The sequence below is a fragment of the Pecten maximus genome, chromosome 16, assembly GCF_902652985.1.
Source record: "Pecten maximus chromosome 16, xPecMax1.1, whole genome shotgun sequence".
NCBI classification, from domain to species: Eukaryota; Metazoa; Mollusca; class Bivalvia; order Pectinida; family Pectinidae; genus Pecten; species Pecten maximus.
The window spans coordinates 12,357,928-12,373,808 of record NC_047030.1 but is presented as its reverse complement, the minus strand read 5'-3'; the positions used below and the strand labels follow the sequence as shown (position 1 = coordinate 12,373,808).

At 43.8% G+C, this 15,881-nt stretch overlaps 1 protein-coding gene across 1 annotated transcript in view; it reads left to right on the top strand.

Annotated features, from left to right (window-relative positions):
- Positions 1–15,881, top strand: part of LOC117345325 (arginine-glutamic acid dipeptide repeats protein-like) — a 173,819-nt gene that overhangs the window by 147,473 nt on the left and 10,465 nt on the right. Inside the window, 6 exon segments of the mRNA XM_033908393.1 lie at positions 9,132–9,358; positions 9,530–9,688; positions 10,032–10,118; positions 10,270–10,362; positions 13,509–14,947; positions 15,349–15,496. Coding sequence (XP_033764284.1) covers positions 9,132–9,358; positions 9,530–9,688; positions 10,032–10,118; positions 10,270–10,362; positions 13,509–14,947; positions 15,349–15,496 — 2,153 coding nt within the window.

The following is a 15,881-nucleotide window of genomic DNA, read 5'->3' as shown; positions in this document are numbered from 1 at the left end:
TGTTCCAACCTTATGGGAGACACCTGTATTAGTCCATGCACAGCACCACTCATGAAGGAAATGGCCATATTGGTATACTGACTGAATGGTTCAAGTATTTGTCAAGGGTCACACTCTTGACATACCTCTAGGTGAAGCTTATGTGCTATTCTCCATGCATCCCTTGGAAGCTGAAATGAATAAAAATATTCAAAAATATTTCCATCTGGGAACAGTTGCTGAAAGTATTGGAGAATCTTCCCCAATGCTAAGAGAACTGGAATAATCTTAGGTTATAGCCCATTAGCCATTAATTGCTTGACTTATGTTTATGATACAAATGGAAAGATGTATGAACAAACATATGTAGTCACTGTCAGATATTGGCATAGTACTGTAAATCTGGCTTATCATTCCTAGTATAAAAAGAGAACTTTGAGGTAATATTGGAATGTACCAGGGAGGGAGACCATACACTTATGTACTTTAGGTAGGAACGACTGTGTGGTGTTAGCAGTAGGGAACCGTGTGGTGTTAGCAGTGGGGAACCGTGAGGTTTTCAAGAAGGGGACTTTAAGGCACTAAAACACCCTGAGGTTTTCCTCAAAGGGACAATCCTGAGGCTTCAAAGGAGGAGATGGCCTAGTAGAATTATAGGATGGGGACCCTGAGACACTAAAGAAGGGGATGACCCTGTAGAACTATAGGTGGGGGACCATAGACACTAAAGAAGGGGATGGCCCTTTAGAACTATAGGTGGGGACCCTGAGACACTAAAGAAGGGGATGGCCCTTTAGAACTATAGGTGGGGGACCATAGACACTAAAGAAGGGGATGACCCTGTAGAACTATAGGTGGGGGACCATAGACACTAAAGAAGGGGATGGCCCTGTAGAACTATAGGTGGGGACCCTGAGACACTAAAGAAGGGGATGGTCCTGTAGAACTATAGGTGGGGACCATGAGACACTAAAGAAGGGGATGACCCTGTAGAACTATAGGTGGGGGACCATAGACACTAAAGAAGGGGATGGCCCTGTAGAACTATAGGTGGGGACCCTGAGACACTAAAGAAGGGGATGGCCCTGTAGAACTATAGGTGGGGGACCCTGAGACACTAAAGAAGGGGATGGCCCTGTAGAACTATAGGTGGGGACCCTGAGACACTAAAGAAGGGGATGGCCCTGTAGAACTATAGGTGGGGGACCCTGAGACACTAAAGAAGGGGATGGCCCTGTAGAACTATAGGTGGGGGACCCTGAGACACTAAAGAAGGGGATGGCCCTGTAGAACTATAGGTGGGGGACCCTGAGACACTAAAGAAGGGGATGGCCCTTTAGAACTATAGGTGTGGGACCCTGAGACACTAAAGAAGGGGATGGCCCTGTAGAACTATAGGTGGGGGACCCTGAGACACTAAAGAAGGGGATGGCCCTGTAGAACTATAGGTGGGGGACCCTGAGACACTAAAGAAGGGGATGGCCCTGTAGAACTATAGGTGGGGGACCCTGAGACACTAAAGAAGGGGATGGCCCTGTACAACTATAGGTGTGGGACCCTGAGACACTAAAGGGGATGGCCCTGTAGAACTATAGGTGTGGGACCCTGAGACACTAAAGGGGATGGCCCTGTAGAACTATAGGTGGGGACCCTGAGACACTAAAGGGGATGGCCCTGTAGAACTATAGGTGGGGGACCCTGATACACTAAAGAAGGGGATGGCCCTGTAGAACTATAGGTGGGGGACCCTGAGACACTAAAGGGGATGGTCCTGTAGAACTATAGGTGGGGACCCTGAGACACTAAAGGGGATGGCCCTGTACAACTATAGGTGGGGACCCTGAGACACTAAAGGGGATGGCCCTGTACAACTATAGGTGGGGACCCTGAGACACTAAAGGGGATGGTCCTGTACAACTATAGGTGGGGACCCTGAGACACTGAAGGGGATGGCCCTGTAGAACTATAGGTGGGGACCCTGAGACACTAAAGAAGGGGATGGCCCTGTAGAACTATAGGTGGGGACCCTGAGACACTGAAGGGGATGGCCCTGTACAACTATAGGTGGGGACCCTGAGACACTAAAGAAGGGGATGGTCCTGTAGAACTATAGGTGGGGACCCTGAGACACTAAAGGGGATGGCCCTGTAGAACTATAGGTGGGGACCCTGAGACACTAAAGGGGATGGCCCTGTAGAACTATAGGTGGGGGACCCTGAGACACTAAAGAAGGGGATGGCCCTGTAGAACTATAGGTGTGGGACCCTGAGACACTAAAGAAGGGGATGGCCCTGTAGAACTATAGGTGGGGACCCTGAGACACTAAAGAAGGGGATGGCCCTGTAGAACTATAGGTGGGGGACCCTGAGACACTAAAGAAGGGGATGGCCCTTTAGAACTATAGGTGGGGACCCTGAGACACTAAAGAAGGGGATGGCCCTTTAGAACTATAGGTGGGGGACCATAGACACTAAAGAAGGGGATGACCCTGTAGAACTATAGGTGGGGGACCATAGACACTAAAGAAGGGGATGGCCCTGTAGAACTATAGGTGGGGACCCTGAGACACTAAAGAAGGGGATGGCCCTGTAGAACTATAGGTGGGGGACCATAGACACTAAAGAAGGGGATGGCCCTGTAGAACTATAGGTGGGGACCCTGAGACACTAAAGAAGGGGATGGCCCTGTAGAACTATAGGTGGGGGACCCTGAGACACTAAAGAAGGGGATGGCCCTGTAGAACTATAGGTGGGGACCCTGAGACACTAAAGAAGGGGATGGCCCTGTAGAACTATAGGTGGGGGACCCTGAGACACTAAAGAAGGGGATGGCCCTGTAGAACTATAGGTGGGGGACCCTGAGACACTAAAGAAGGGGATGGCCCTGTAGAACTATAGGTGGGGGACCCTGAGACACTAAAGAAGGGGATGGCCCTTTAGAACTATAGGTGTGGGACCCTGAGACACTAAAGAAGGGGATGGCCCTGTAGAACTATAGGTGGGGGACCCTGAGACACTAAAGAAGGGGATGGCCCTGTAGAACTATAGGTGGGGGACCCTGAGACACTAAAGAAGGGGATGGCCCTGTAGAACTATAGGTGGGGGACCCTGAGACACTAAAGAAGGGGATGGCCCTGTACAACTATAGGTGTGGGACCCTGAGACACTAAAGGGGATGGCCCTGTAGAACTATAGGTGTGGGACCCTGAGACACTAAAGGGGATGGCCCTGTAGAACTATAGGTGGGGACCCTGAGACACTAAAGGGGATGGCCCTGTAGAACTATAGGTGGGGGACCCTGATACACTAAAGAAGGGGATGGCCCTGTAGAACTATAGGTGGGGGACCCTGAGACACTAAAGGGGATGGTCCTGTAGAACTATAGGTGGGGACCCTGAGACACTAAAGGGGATGGCCCTGTACAACTATAGGTGGGGACCCTGAGACACTAAAGGGGATGGCCCTGTACAACTATAGGTGGGGACCCTGAGACACTAAAGGGGATGGTCCTGTACAACTATAGGTGGGGACCCTGAGACACTGAAGGGGATGGCCCTGTAGAACTATAGGTGGGGACCCTGAGACACTAAAGAAGGGGATGGCCCTGTAGAACTATAGGTGGGGACCCTGAGACACTGAAGGGGATGGCCCTGTACAACTATAGGTGGGGACCCTGAGACACTAAAGAAGGGGATGGTCCTGTAGAACTATAGGTGGGGACCCTGAGACACTAAAGGGGATGGCCCTGTAGAACTATAGGTGGGGACCCTGAGACACTAAAGGGGATGGCCCTGTAGAACTATAGGTGGGGGACCCTGAGACACTAAAGAAGGGGATGGCCCTGTAGAACTATAGGTGTGGGACCCTGAGACACTAAAGAAGGGGATGGCCCTGTAGAACTATAGGTGGGGACCCTGAGACACTAAAGAAGGGGATGGCCCTGTAGAACTATAGGTGGGGGACCCTGAGACACTAAAGAAGGGGATGGCCCTGTAGAACTATAGGTGGGGACCCTGAGACACTAAAGAAGGGGATGGCCCTGTAGAACTATAGGTGTGGGAACCCTGAGACACTAAAGGGGATGGTCCTGTAGAACTATAGGTGGGGGACCCTGAGACACTAAAGAAGGGGATGGCCCTGTAGAACTATAGGTGGGGACCCTGAGACACTAAAGGGGATGGTCCTGTAGAACTATAGGTGGGGGACCCTGAGACACTAAAGAAGGGGATGGCCCTGTAGAACTATAGGTGTGGGAACCCTGAGACACTAAAGGGGATGGTCCTGTAGAACTATAGGTGGGGGACCCTGAGACACTAAAGAAGGGGATGGCCCTGTAGAACTATAGGTGGGGACCCTGAGACACTAAAGGGGATGGTCCTGTAGAACTATAGGTGGGGGACCCTGAGACACTAAAGAAGGGGATGGCCCTGTACAACTATAGGTGGGGACCCTGAGACACTAAAGAAGGGGATGGTCCTGTAGAACTATAGGTGGGGAACCCTGAGACACTAAAGAAGGGGATGGCCCTGTAGAACTATAGGTGGGGACCCTGAGACACTGAAGGGGATGGCCCTGTAGAACTATAGGTGGGGAACCCTGAGACACTAAAGAAGGGGATGGCCCTGTACAACTATAGGTGGGGACCCTGAGACACTAAAGAAAGGGATGGCTGTGTAGAACTATAGGTGGGGAACCCTGTGACACAAAAGAAGGGGGTGGCCCTGTAGAACTATAGGTGGGGACCCTGAGACACTAAAGAAGGGGATGGCCCTGTAGAACTATAGGTGGGGACCCTGAGACACTAAAGGGGATGGCCCTGTACAACTATAGGTGGGGGACCCTGAGACACTAAAGAAGGGGATGGCCCTGTAGAACTATAGGTGGGGACCCTGAGACACTGAAGGGGATGGCCCTGTACAACTATAGGTGGGGGACCCTGAGACACTAAGGAAGGTGGATGGTCCTGTACAACTATAGGTGGGGGACCCTGAGACACTAAGGAAGGTGGATGGTCCTGTACAACTATAGGTGGGGGACCCTGAGACACTAAAGAAGGGGATGACCCTGTATAACTATAGGTGTGGGACCCTGAGACACTAAAGGGGATGGTCCTGCACAACTATATGTGTGGGACCTTGAGATACCAAAGAAGAGAATATCCCTGTAGAAGGAGGTTTTGGGACCCTAGGCCACTAAAGAAGGAGACAACCTTGTGGTACTGGAAGGGATGGCCCCTTCTTTGCTAAAAGAGGGCTGACATTGGATAGCGAGAGGGCTGCGATATATAAATATTGTAATTGCACCAAAGTGTTCATTAAATCCTCATTCACTGCACATTCTTGATAAAGAAAATACTGTTGTACCCTATAGCTTTACAGCTCGACTGTCAGAATGTTTTAGCTAGATGTTAAAAGAGTAGGCAACGGATGACTGGGAGTAAATAGGGAACAAAGCCTGCTCATACCACAATGATGAGCTACTGGTGAGGCTAGGCAGATAGTTAGTCTTACCTATTTCTGGTCATGTTCCCGCTCAACCATGGCTGATACTGCTTTGGGGTCGGCCATGCGTAAAAGCTGATTATAACGGGGAAGGCGCTGACAGCCAGAGTCATGTGTACAAATCAATCGTGCTGACAATGCTGCTTGCACAGCCGTGTATTGGACAGATCACGTGAAAACGGATGGTTAACAAATTTGGTTGGTTCCCTATTAATTTGATGATAGCATCACTATAACACAGATATACGACTGCTTTGAGCTGTGAAAGGGAGGAATTTGCTGGTGAAAAAGAGGTGGAAAAAATATAAAGCTATCGTAAAGGACTTAGCTTTGTAGTTTAATGTGGATTTGATGATAGTGGTGTGTGGGCCCATACCTGATAAGATGTTTTGTGTTGTACACCCCTCGCAGCGCTCCACACTCTACCCTATGTGAAGCTCACAGCCACAGTGATCAGGCTGCCTGTGGAAATTCATATGAAGAAAGGAGCATTTTACAGTGATATATATATATATATATCATGTGACTTACAAAAGCTGAATACATTCTAGGAAGCTTCTGCAAGGCATATTAGATCGGTCTGGAATGACAACTTAGAAATAGCTTCCCTAGCTGTCCCTGCTCTCAAACGCTGTACTAGCCTCATTAATGTGTTAGGGGGGAGTCAAAATGGCTGCCAGGAGGCGGGGATTTACAGAAATTAAGAGATATGCATCTCCCCTGTCAGTCTGTAATAAAAGTTACAGGCTGTAGAGAACTATCAGAAGTAATGCTAATGTCAATTAAACTCTGTCAGGCTTCCCTGTCTACAGTAGGCAGGGTGTGCTACATCTGAACAAGCTACAATTCTCGCTCACCACAGGTATTTATCATGAGTTAGTATAGGATAAAATGTAAGACATAGAAGAGAAATGGTTTTTAACTTTGAATATGGTAATATACAAGGATTACTCCTTGTGATAATGTAATGGTTTCCAAGACGCAAGTTCTCATGAGGTGATTGCCAGCTTTCAAAAAATTGCCATTGAGGAGAATGCATGTGCTTTGGAACAATACACTTATATATAGACTTCCCTCGATAAATTAATACCCCAGAACTATGTATTTTAAACTCTTCTTCCTGGTGAACTAATTGGAGTTTCTGAATTATAATGAAGAAATTTTCTCTTGGGATCCAAATCAGGGGTCTCCTTCCCAAATTGGTGTGGCAAGTATGTCCTTGCAATACTGTAATAGTTGACAAGAATAAGTCCATTTGATGATGTAATAGTTAACAAGAATAAGTCCATGTGATGATGTAATAGTTAACAAGAATAAGTCCTTGTGATGATGTAATAGTTAACAAGAATAAGTCCTTGTGATGATGTAATAGTTAACAAGAATAAGTCCATGTGATGATGTAATAGTTGACAAGAATAAGTCCATGTGATAATGTAATAGTTAACAAGAATAAGTCCTTGTGATGATGTAATAGTTAACAAGAATAAGTCCATGTGATGATGTAATAGTTGACAATAATAAGTCCTTGTGATGATGTAATAGTCAACAAGAATAAGTCCTTGTGATGATGTAATAGTCAACAAGAATAAGTCCTTGTGATGATGTAATAATTGACATGAATAAGTCCTTGTGATGATGTAATAGTTAACAAGAATAAGTCCTTGTGATAATGTAATAGTTAACAAGAATAAGTCCTTGTGATGATGTAGTAGTTAATAAGAATAAGTCTTCATAATAAATGTAATAACTAGTTAAGAATAAGTATCCGAGTATATTGTAGTTAACAAGAATATGATATGATAATGAACTTGTTTTTAAACTTTATTTTCTCACCTTTGCTTACAGTGATTCTTGCAATCTCTTTTGATACATTGATGATAAAATAGATACTTTTATGAAGAGATTTGGGCAAGTGTGGTCTCATTTCCCAAAGGGCTGGTATATCTAATGACAATAGAAGGGCTGGTATATCTAATGACAATATAAAATTCTGTTGTTATTGGTGTGACAACTTGAGTCTGGGAATTCAACCAGTCTGTAGTACCTGCATGGATGTATGTTCTACCATGAGAATTATTGGACTTTTAATCTGTCCCAGGAAGGCAAAACCTAAATTTACCTGATGTGGTTATGGGAAGTTTAAGAACAGTCCCTGCAACATATGCAGCAGACACATTAATTTTGGAGTGTGCAGTAGTATATGGCTATTGATCTGTGGGGAACAGTTTCTGGGGCAAGAGACCTGGTAACAAAAGTTAACGCTCACTTAGCTGGCCTCTTAGTCATACACAACCTGTGAAATTACACAAGTTTGTTAGAAAAGTTCCCTGATGAATTGGTGGAGGAATTGGTAGTAGCAGTGAAAGGTGCTAAAGTGCTCACTGTACACCAGATAGAAATGTAAAAATGTGAACCAGCTAGACCTCGTTTATGGAAGAGCTAGGTCAGTACAATTAGGACTGGTTGGATCAGTACATACAGTGGTTAAGGTGTCCCGACACTTTATCACTAGCCCTCCACCTCTGGGTTGCGAGTTCGAAACCTACGTTGGGCAGTTGCCAGGTACTGACTGTAGGCCGGTGGTTTTTCTCCGGGTACTCCGGCTTTCCTCCACCTCTAAACCTGGCACGTCCTTAAATGACCCTGGCTGTTAATAGGACGTAAAGCAAAAAACAAACCAAACATACAGTACAAATAAAGATTATACTGGGCCCCTTAGATCAGTTCAAATATAAATCATACAGGACCCCTTATACCAATCCAAATAAAGATTATACTGGGCCCCATAGATCAGTTCAAAATATAAATCATACAGGACCCCTTATACCAATCCAAATAAAGATTATACTGGGCCCCTTAGATCAGTTCAAATATAAATCATACAGGACCCCTTATACCAATCCAAATAAAGATTATACGGGGCCCCTTAGATCAGTTCAAATATAAATCATACAGGACCCCTTATATCAATCCAAATAAAGATTATACTGGGCCCCTTAGATCAGTTCAAATATAAATAATACAGGACCCCTTATACCAATCCAAATAAAGATTATACTGGGCCCCTTAGATCAGTTCAAATATAAATCATACAGGACCCCTTATACCAATCCAAATAAAGATTATACTAGGCCCCCCGTAGATAGTCAAATATAAATCATACAGGACCCCTTATACCAATCCAAATAAGATTATACTGGGCCCTTAGATCAGTTCAAATATAAATCATACAGAACCCGTTTTCCAATCCAAATAAAGATTATATATTATATCAATACTAATGTATATCATGCAAGACTACTTACTTTGATACCGGTCAAAATTATATAGGGCCTCTAAGTTAGTTAGTTCTGTTTGTTTGTTTGTTTGTTTGTTTGTCAACACAACATGACTTCACACATTATAGCTATTAAAATCATTCACGATTCCTGAGATCATCAGAGGGGTATATCTCCAATTCATTTAGGACCTCTTAGATCAATAGAAATTGAAATCATGCAGGGCCCTATAGATAGTTCAAATCTAGATAAACCAGAACCCTTAAGTTTGTACAAATTAAATTATACATTGGACCTGTATGTTAGTACAGTATTAAGTAGATATACATTACTAATGGGATTATGTTAGTACAGATATATAATTCTTATTGCAGTGTCCAAAGACTGGCACCATGCTGGTAAAGACAAGAGTCTCCGCTGTACAGAATGTCGCCTCCACTTCAAACGCTATGGGGAAGAGCGGCCCTTAGAGAGTCCACGCGACTCTTCAACACGAGACCCCTCATCCCGCGACCCATCTCCCTTCCTCTTCCAGCCAGTCAAGGAAGAGGACTCTGTCAACGGTCGACACAATATGCGAACACGACAGACTCGGGAATCGGTGAGTAATAGTCATTCACTATTTATTGTGTTGAAATAAATTGATAAGTTAAATAAGAGAAATAACAATTACACCATCATATTCTCCTTTGCTTCATTTATGTTAATAAGGCAAAATTCAAATTTGAATTGAGAACGATTTAAATGAATTTTAAATTGTTTTTTGTTGCAGACAAAAGGCAAAAGAAAGGAAAGAAATAATAGTACTAGTAGTCCGGATATTGTGGACAGTCCACTGAATACACTAGCTCCACTGGCACGCGGTCGTAAGTCTCCAAGTACTGGTAGTACCTGCAGCAATAGTAGCACAGACACACAGAGGAAGGTCAAGGTCAGTATATCTTGGTCATAGGAATTGGTTTATATCAAAGTTATGTGTTATAGAGATTGGGTTTACAGGTCAAGGTCAGTATATCTAGGTCATGGGAATTGGTTATATCAAGGTTATGTGTTATAGAGATTGGGTTTACAGGTAAAGGTCAAGGTTGGTAAAACTAGGTCATAGGAATTGGTTATATCAAGATTATGTGTTATAGAGATTGGGTTTACAGGTCAAGGTTAGTATATCTAGGTCATAAAATCAGTTTTATGTAGGCCATGTGTTATAGAAATGGAGATTAAACAGGTGATAACAGGAAAGTGACACCATAATTGCTATAACATTTTCATTACAGAAGACAGCTGAGGCCCAGAACAAGGGCAAGAAGCGACAGGCTAACTCCGATTCCGAGGACAAACACAACAAGAAGAAGAAAGCTGAGGTATTATATATTGATGTTAGTACTGAGTCAAAGTTTATTAGACATTTACCCGTCAGTTCAATCCAAAACACCATAACAATGTCAAAGGCATGTCTAGAAGTGCTGTCTGATATAGAGACAGGCTTTGATCATATAAATTGTTTATTCACAGGACCGGTCTGATTCTGAGTCAGTATCTGACAGCAGCAGTCTATCTGGGAATGATGAAGAGAATGGTAACGAGGGAGATATAGAGAACAATCAGGTATGGATCAAAGGTCAAGGTCAGAAGTCCTATCCAAGGTCGAGTCATAGGGATAAAATCAAATTTAAACTAGCTGGCAGCTTCTTGATGATTAATTTCATGTCTGAAAATTCATATATCTGCTGATTTAGTATTTTGTAAATGTTTAAATGTATAATGTATATAATATTGATAATATTGTGATGTATTTACATTTTGTATATAGGATGTAACATATCAGTTGTATGATATATCTGATATTTTAGTATGTTTACTGTTATAGTGTAATGTGATATAGAATTATACTATGTGTCTTTTGTTTACTACCAATCTATTGTCTACTATAAATCTATTGTTTACTACCAATCTATTGTCTACTATAAATCTATTGTTTACTACCAATCTATTGTCTACTATAAATCTATTGTCTACTATGTATTAATTATCTGATGTATTTTGGTAAGAATGTCTACTATGTTAAGTGAAACCTGACTTTACTGACCACCAACTTTAACAACATAGTGTATCATCTGACCGTATCCATACAGAACTGTGACTGTATCATCCGACCGTATCCATACAGAACTGTGACTGTATCATCCGACTGTATCCATACAGAACTGTGACTGTATCATCCGACCGTATCCATACAGAACTGTGACTGTATCATCCGACCGTATCCATACAGAACTGTGACTGTATCATCCGACCGTATCCATACAGAACTGTGACTGTATCATCCGACCGTATCCATACAGAACTGTGACTATCATCCGACCGTATCCATACAGAACTGTGACTATATCATCCGACCGTATCCATTCAGAACTGTGACTATCATCCGACCGTATCCATACAGAACTGTGACTATATCATCCGACCATATCCATTCAGAACTGTGACTATATCATCCGACCGTATCCATACAGAACTGTGACTATATCATCCGACCGTATCCATTCAGAACTGTGACTATCATCCGACCGTATCCATTCAGAACTGTGACTATCATCCGACCATATCCATACAGAACTGTGACTGTATCATCCGACCATATCCATACAGAACTGTGACTATCATCCGACCGTATCCATACAGAACTGTGACTATCATCCGACTGTATCCATACAGAACTGTGACTATATCATCTGACCGTATCCATACAGAACTGTGACTGTATCATCCGACCGTATCCATACAGAACTGTGACTGTATCATCCGACCGTATCCATACAGAACTGTGACTGTATCATCCGACCATATCCATACAGAACTGTGACTATATCATCCGACTGTATCCATACAGAACTGTGACTGTATCATCCGACCGTATCCATACAGAACTGTGACTATATCATCCGACCGTATCCATCAGAACTGTGACTATATCATCCGGCCGTATCCATACAGAACTGTGACTATCATCCGACCGTATCCATACAGAACTGTGACTATCATCCGACCGTATCCATACAGAACTGTGACTGTATCATCCGACCGTATCCATACAGAACTGTGACTATATCATCCAACCGTATCCATACAGAACTGTGACTGTATCATCCGACCGTATCCATACAGAACTGTGACTGTATCATCCGACCGTATCCATACAGAACTGTGACTGTATCATCTGACCGTATCCATACAGAACTGTGACTGTATCATCCGACCGTATCCATCAGAACTGTGACTGTATCATCCAACTGTGATGTACATATGTTCCACTCTCATATCCGACACATTGATGCGGTCCCCCCAGTGTGTCAGTAAAGTCAGGTTTTTCTGTTTCTATAATCTGTTGTGTGTTTGGTAAGACTGTCTACTAGTGTAATGTGGTATATAACATCTACTGTACATCTGTTGTGTATTATAGTAAGACTGTCTACTATGTGTCTGATGTCTGTATATGCTCTCTACTATGTTATCTGCACCTAACACAACTCACTTTTTAAGAGATATTTTCTGCACTTTACTATACAGCCGTGTGTTGGGAATGTGGCTAAAAGAGATCTACAGAGATTGGTAACCAGGGTTTATAGGGCTGATGGTAGTCTAGAGAGATTGGTAACCGGGGTTACTAGGCTAATTGAGTTCTACAGCGATCAGTAACCAGGGTTTATAGGGCTAATGTTGGTCTACAGAGATTGGTAACCAGGGTTTATAGGGCTAATGATTGGTAACCAGGGTTTATAGGGCTATTGGTGGTCTATAGAGATTGGTAACCAGGGTTAATAGGCTAATGGTGGTCTACAAAGATTGGTAACCAGGGGGTGGTCTACAGAGATTGGTAGCCAGGGTTAATAGGGCTAATGGTGGTCTACAGAGATTGGTAACCAGGGTTTATAGGGCTAATGATGGGCTACAGAGATTGGTAACCAGGGTTAATAGGGCTAATGATGGTCTACAGAGATTGGTAACCAGAGTTTATAGGGCTAATGATGGTCTGCAGAGATTGGTAACCAGGGGGTGGTCTACAGAGATTGGTACCCAGGGTTTATAGGGCTAATGATGGTCTACAGAGATTGGAAACCAGGGTTAATAGGGCTAATGGTGGTCTACAGAGATTGGTAACCAGAGTTTATAGGGCTAATGGTGGTCTACAGAGATTGGTAACCAGGGTTACCATTGTTTCTTGAGCCAGGTGATTGTTGATAGGGGATGTGGATAATGTATTGATAGAATAACTGTGAGGTAGGTCATGGATGTACTTAGGTTATTGTATGTAAAATTAAGATACTAGATTATTGGGTTGTTGCAAATTAATGGAACTATACAAATGAAGGTTACTGGGTTATTCAACTTCTGGGTACAGTTAGTACTAGGATACTGGGTGTTTATAAGTTCTGGTTACTGGGTTATAGTACAATCAGGTTATTGGTTTTCTGGGTTTTAGTATGATCAAGTTACTGGGTTATTGTAAAATTGGGGTACTAGAAGAATTGTACTAGGCTACTGAGTTAACGTAATATCAGGGTAGTTGGTTATTGGTTATTACAACATAAGGGTGCTACATTACTGGGTTAATGTAAGATATAGGGTTATTATAGGATCAGGGTACTGGGTATGACTTAGGTTGATATTAAACCTATGGTGATAAGGTTGTGCTAGGTGTGGGTTATTACACGGTAGACAAGTGGCTGACCCTGTCTGTCTGTCTGTTCCAGGATGACCTTAGCTCGTCCTCACCTCCCAGCACTCCGCGCTCTGTAGACACCGACTTCAAGTCCAGTAAACCTCCGGTGTCCTCACAAAGTTCTACAACCAGCACCTCTGTTCAGTCTCCGGTGACAACTGTTGTCACTCCTACTTCCACCGCCACCGTGGCCAACCTTCACGATAAGGTGCCACTTGTGCGGCCGGAGCCAGCACATATCCACCATCCTCATACGTCACCCCCTCCTGTGTCACAACTTCTCCCCCCTCCTACTCATCACCTCCCCCACCATTCACACCCTCTCTCCCCTGTGTCGTCCTGTCCCCCACTCGTACCATTGTCATCTTCGATTTCTCTACCGTCATCACAGAAATTACCATCGGAGAAGCTGTTGCCCACAACAACGCCATCCATGCCGCTGTCACTCCAATGCAGCACTCCTCAGGATCTTGCTTTCCACCGAGAAACGTCACCTTTCACATCGCCATCATTATCATCGCTGCACACGAGGGCACCGCTATCATTACCTCAGGTCAGCACTTCCAGTACCTCGTCAACACCTGTCCGCCTCGATGACCTCCACACAAATACAGTTCCCATTAAGAAGGAGCCTTTGTCTCCACCGCCATCTCCTAAACACAGCTTCGGGGCTACCAAGCTGCTAATGGACAATCCAGCCTCTCGGCCTAGTGCAGTTGAGGAGAAATCTAGCATGAATAGTGTAATAGTCAAGTCAGAACCTTTGTCTAGTTTCTCAAACCGGCCAGAGTCATTTCAACCATTTGATTTCTCTAAACCTGGATTGGAGTCTAGTGCTAGTAGTACAGTGGTATCAAACAGTCGAGTGTTAGACTCTGTGAGTAGTAGATCGGACAATAAAACCCCTCCCCTCCATGTATCTCACCCACATGGACCTCCCCCACACATAACTCCCTCACATGGACATTCTCACGGAGTATCTCCCCATGGGCCTTCTTCCCATGGAATCAATCCCCACGGACCTTCCCTACATGGACCTCCACACCCACATGGACCTTCCCCACATGGACCTTCCCCCCATGGCCCTCCCCAACATGGGCTTCCCTCACACGGACCTTCATCACATGGATCATCATCACATGGGCCTTCCCTTCATGGACCTCTATCACATGGACCTTCTCCTCTTAGGCCCATCCCCCATGGGGCTACACCTCATGGGCCCCATCCACACATTCATGAACCGCCCACCACCCCAAAAGAACTGATTTCTCCCTCTTCTACTGTGGATGCAAGCTCGATAGAGAAATTGACCCCAGGGGTGGGGGTCAAGTCTGAGCCGGCCACTCCTGTGTGTGAGACCAGTGTTGTGATGGAGGAAGAGGAAGAATCGGACCACGAAGGAGGAACGACCACGCCAGGGCCAGACCCGACGCGATGTAGCTTAGAAATGTATAAGTCTGAAAATGCATTGTAAGTACAATTATACCTAAAAGTCATTTGTTTATATTGTCAGTCTTTTAAATCAGAATCTGGTCATTTCTATACAAAATCAAATGCTTCGATACATGTGTCATGAAACCAGTTATGATAACTATGATCTTGTTTTGAATATAAATTTAGCTCCTCTGGCCATTTTTGTAAAGGAGTTGATTTTCGACGAATATGTAAGCAAATATAAGACACAACATAATTATAATTGGTTAAATCATATGTTGGCTGTAAACCATTGGCCAGTAACTGAAAGAAGACACCATTTGCTGTTCTTGTCGAAAACAATATCACTTCTCTTAAAACTTAAAAAAGGAAATCTTTCCGAATGTTTGATAATACGCTACCCAGTTTGACATGTTACGATTCATTTCACCCCATAGACTAATGAAAGTGCTGAACAGAGGAGAAAACAACTGCTGCTCTCGTTGTGATATTGTCTTCAGACCGCATCCCGATTCCAAACTGGCTCGTAAGAGGGCAGCACCGACTCACACCCCGGTTAAGACAGAAGAGAAGGTTGTTAGCGCTGTAAGTTAGTAGTGACCCTGATCTTCGGTACTAAAATACCCAGGTCTTGGCATTATCTAGCTCTCGGCTTTAATCTATATTTTTCTACAAAGAACAAAATTACTGTGTGATGGGAAACTTTTGCCCCAGGAAACTTTCACCTTCTGACAATAAAAAGCCAATATTTTTGATCCAGTCAAAATTTCCCACCATCTTTTGCAAAATGTTTGTTTTTGCAAAAATTTCCCACCATCTTTTGCAAAATGTTTGTTTTTGACTCACTGTTAAATTTGCCCTTTTCCTATATGATGAAAGTGGTAAAGTTTAATGCTATTAACAGCTTCCCATTATACAGTATGCAAACTACAGTAACTTTGATATTTTGCTTTTAAATCAGTAAAATAAA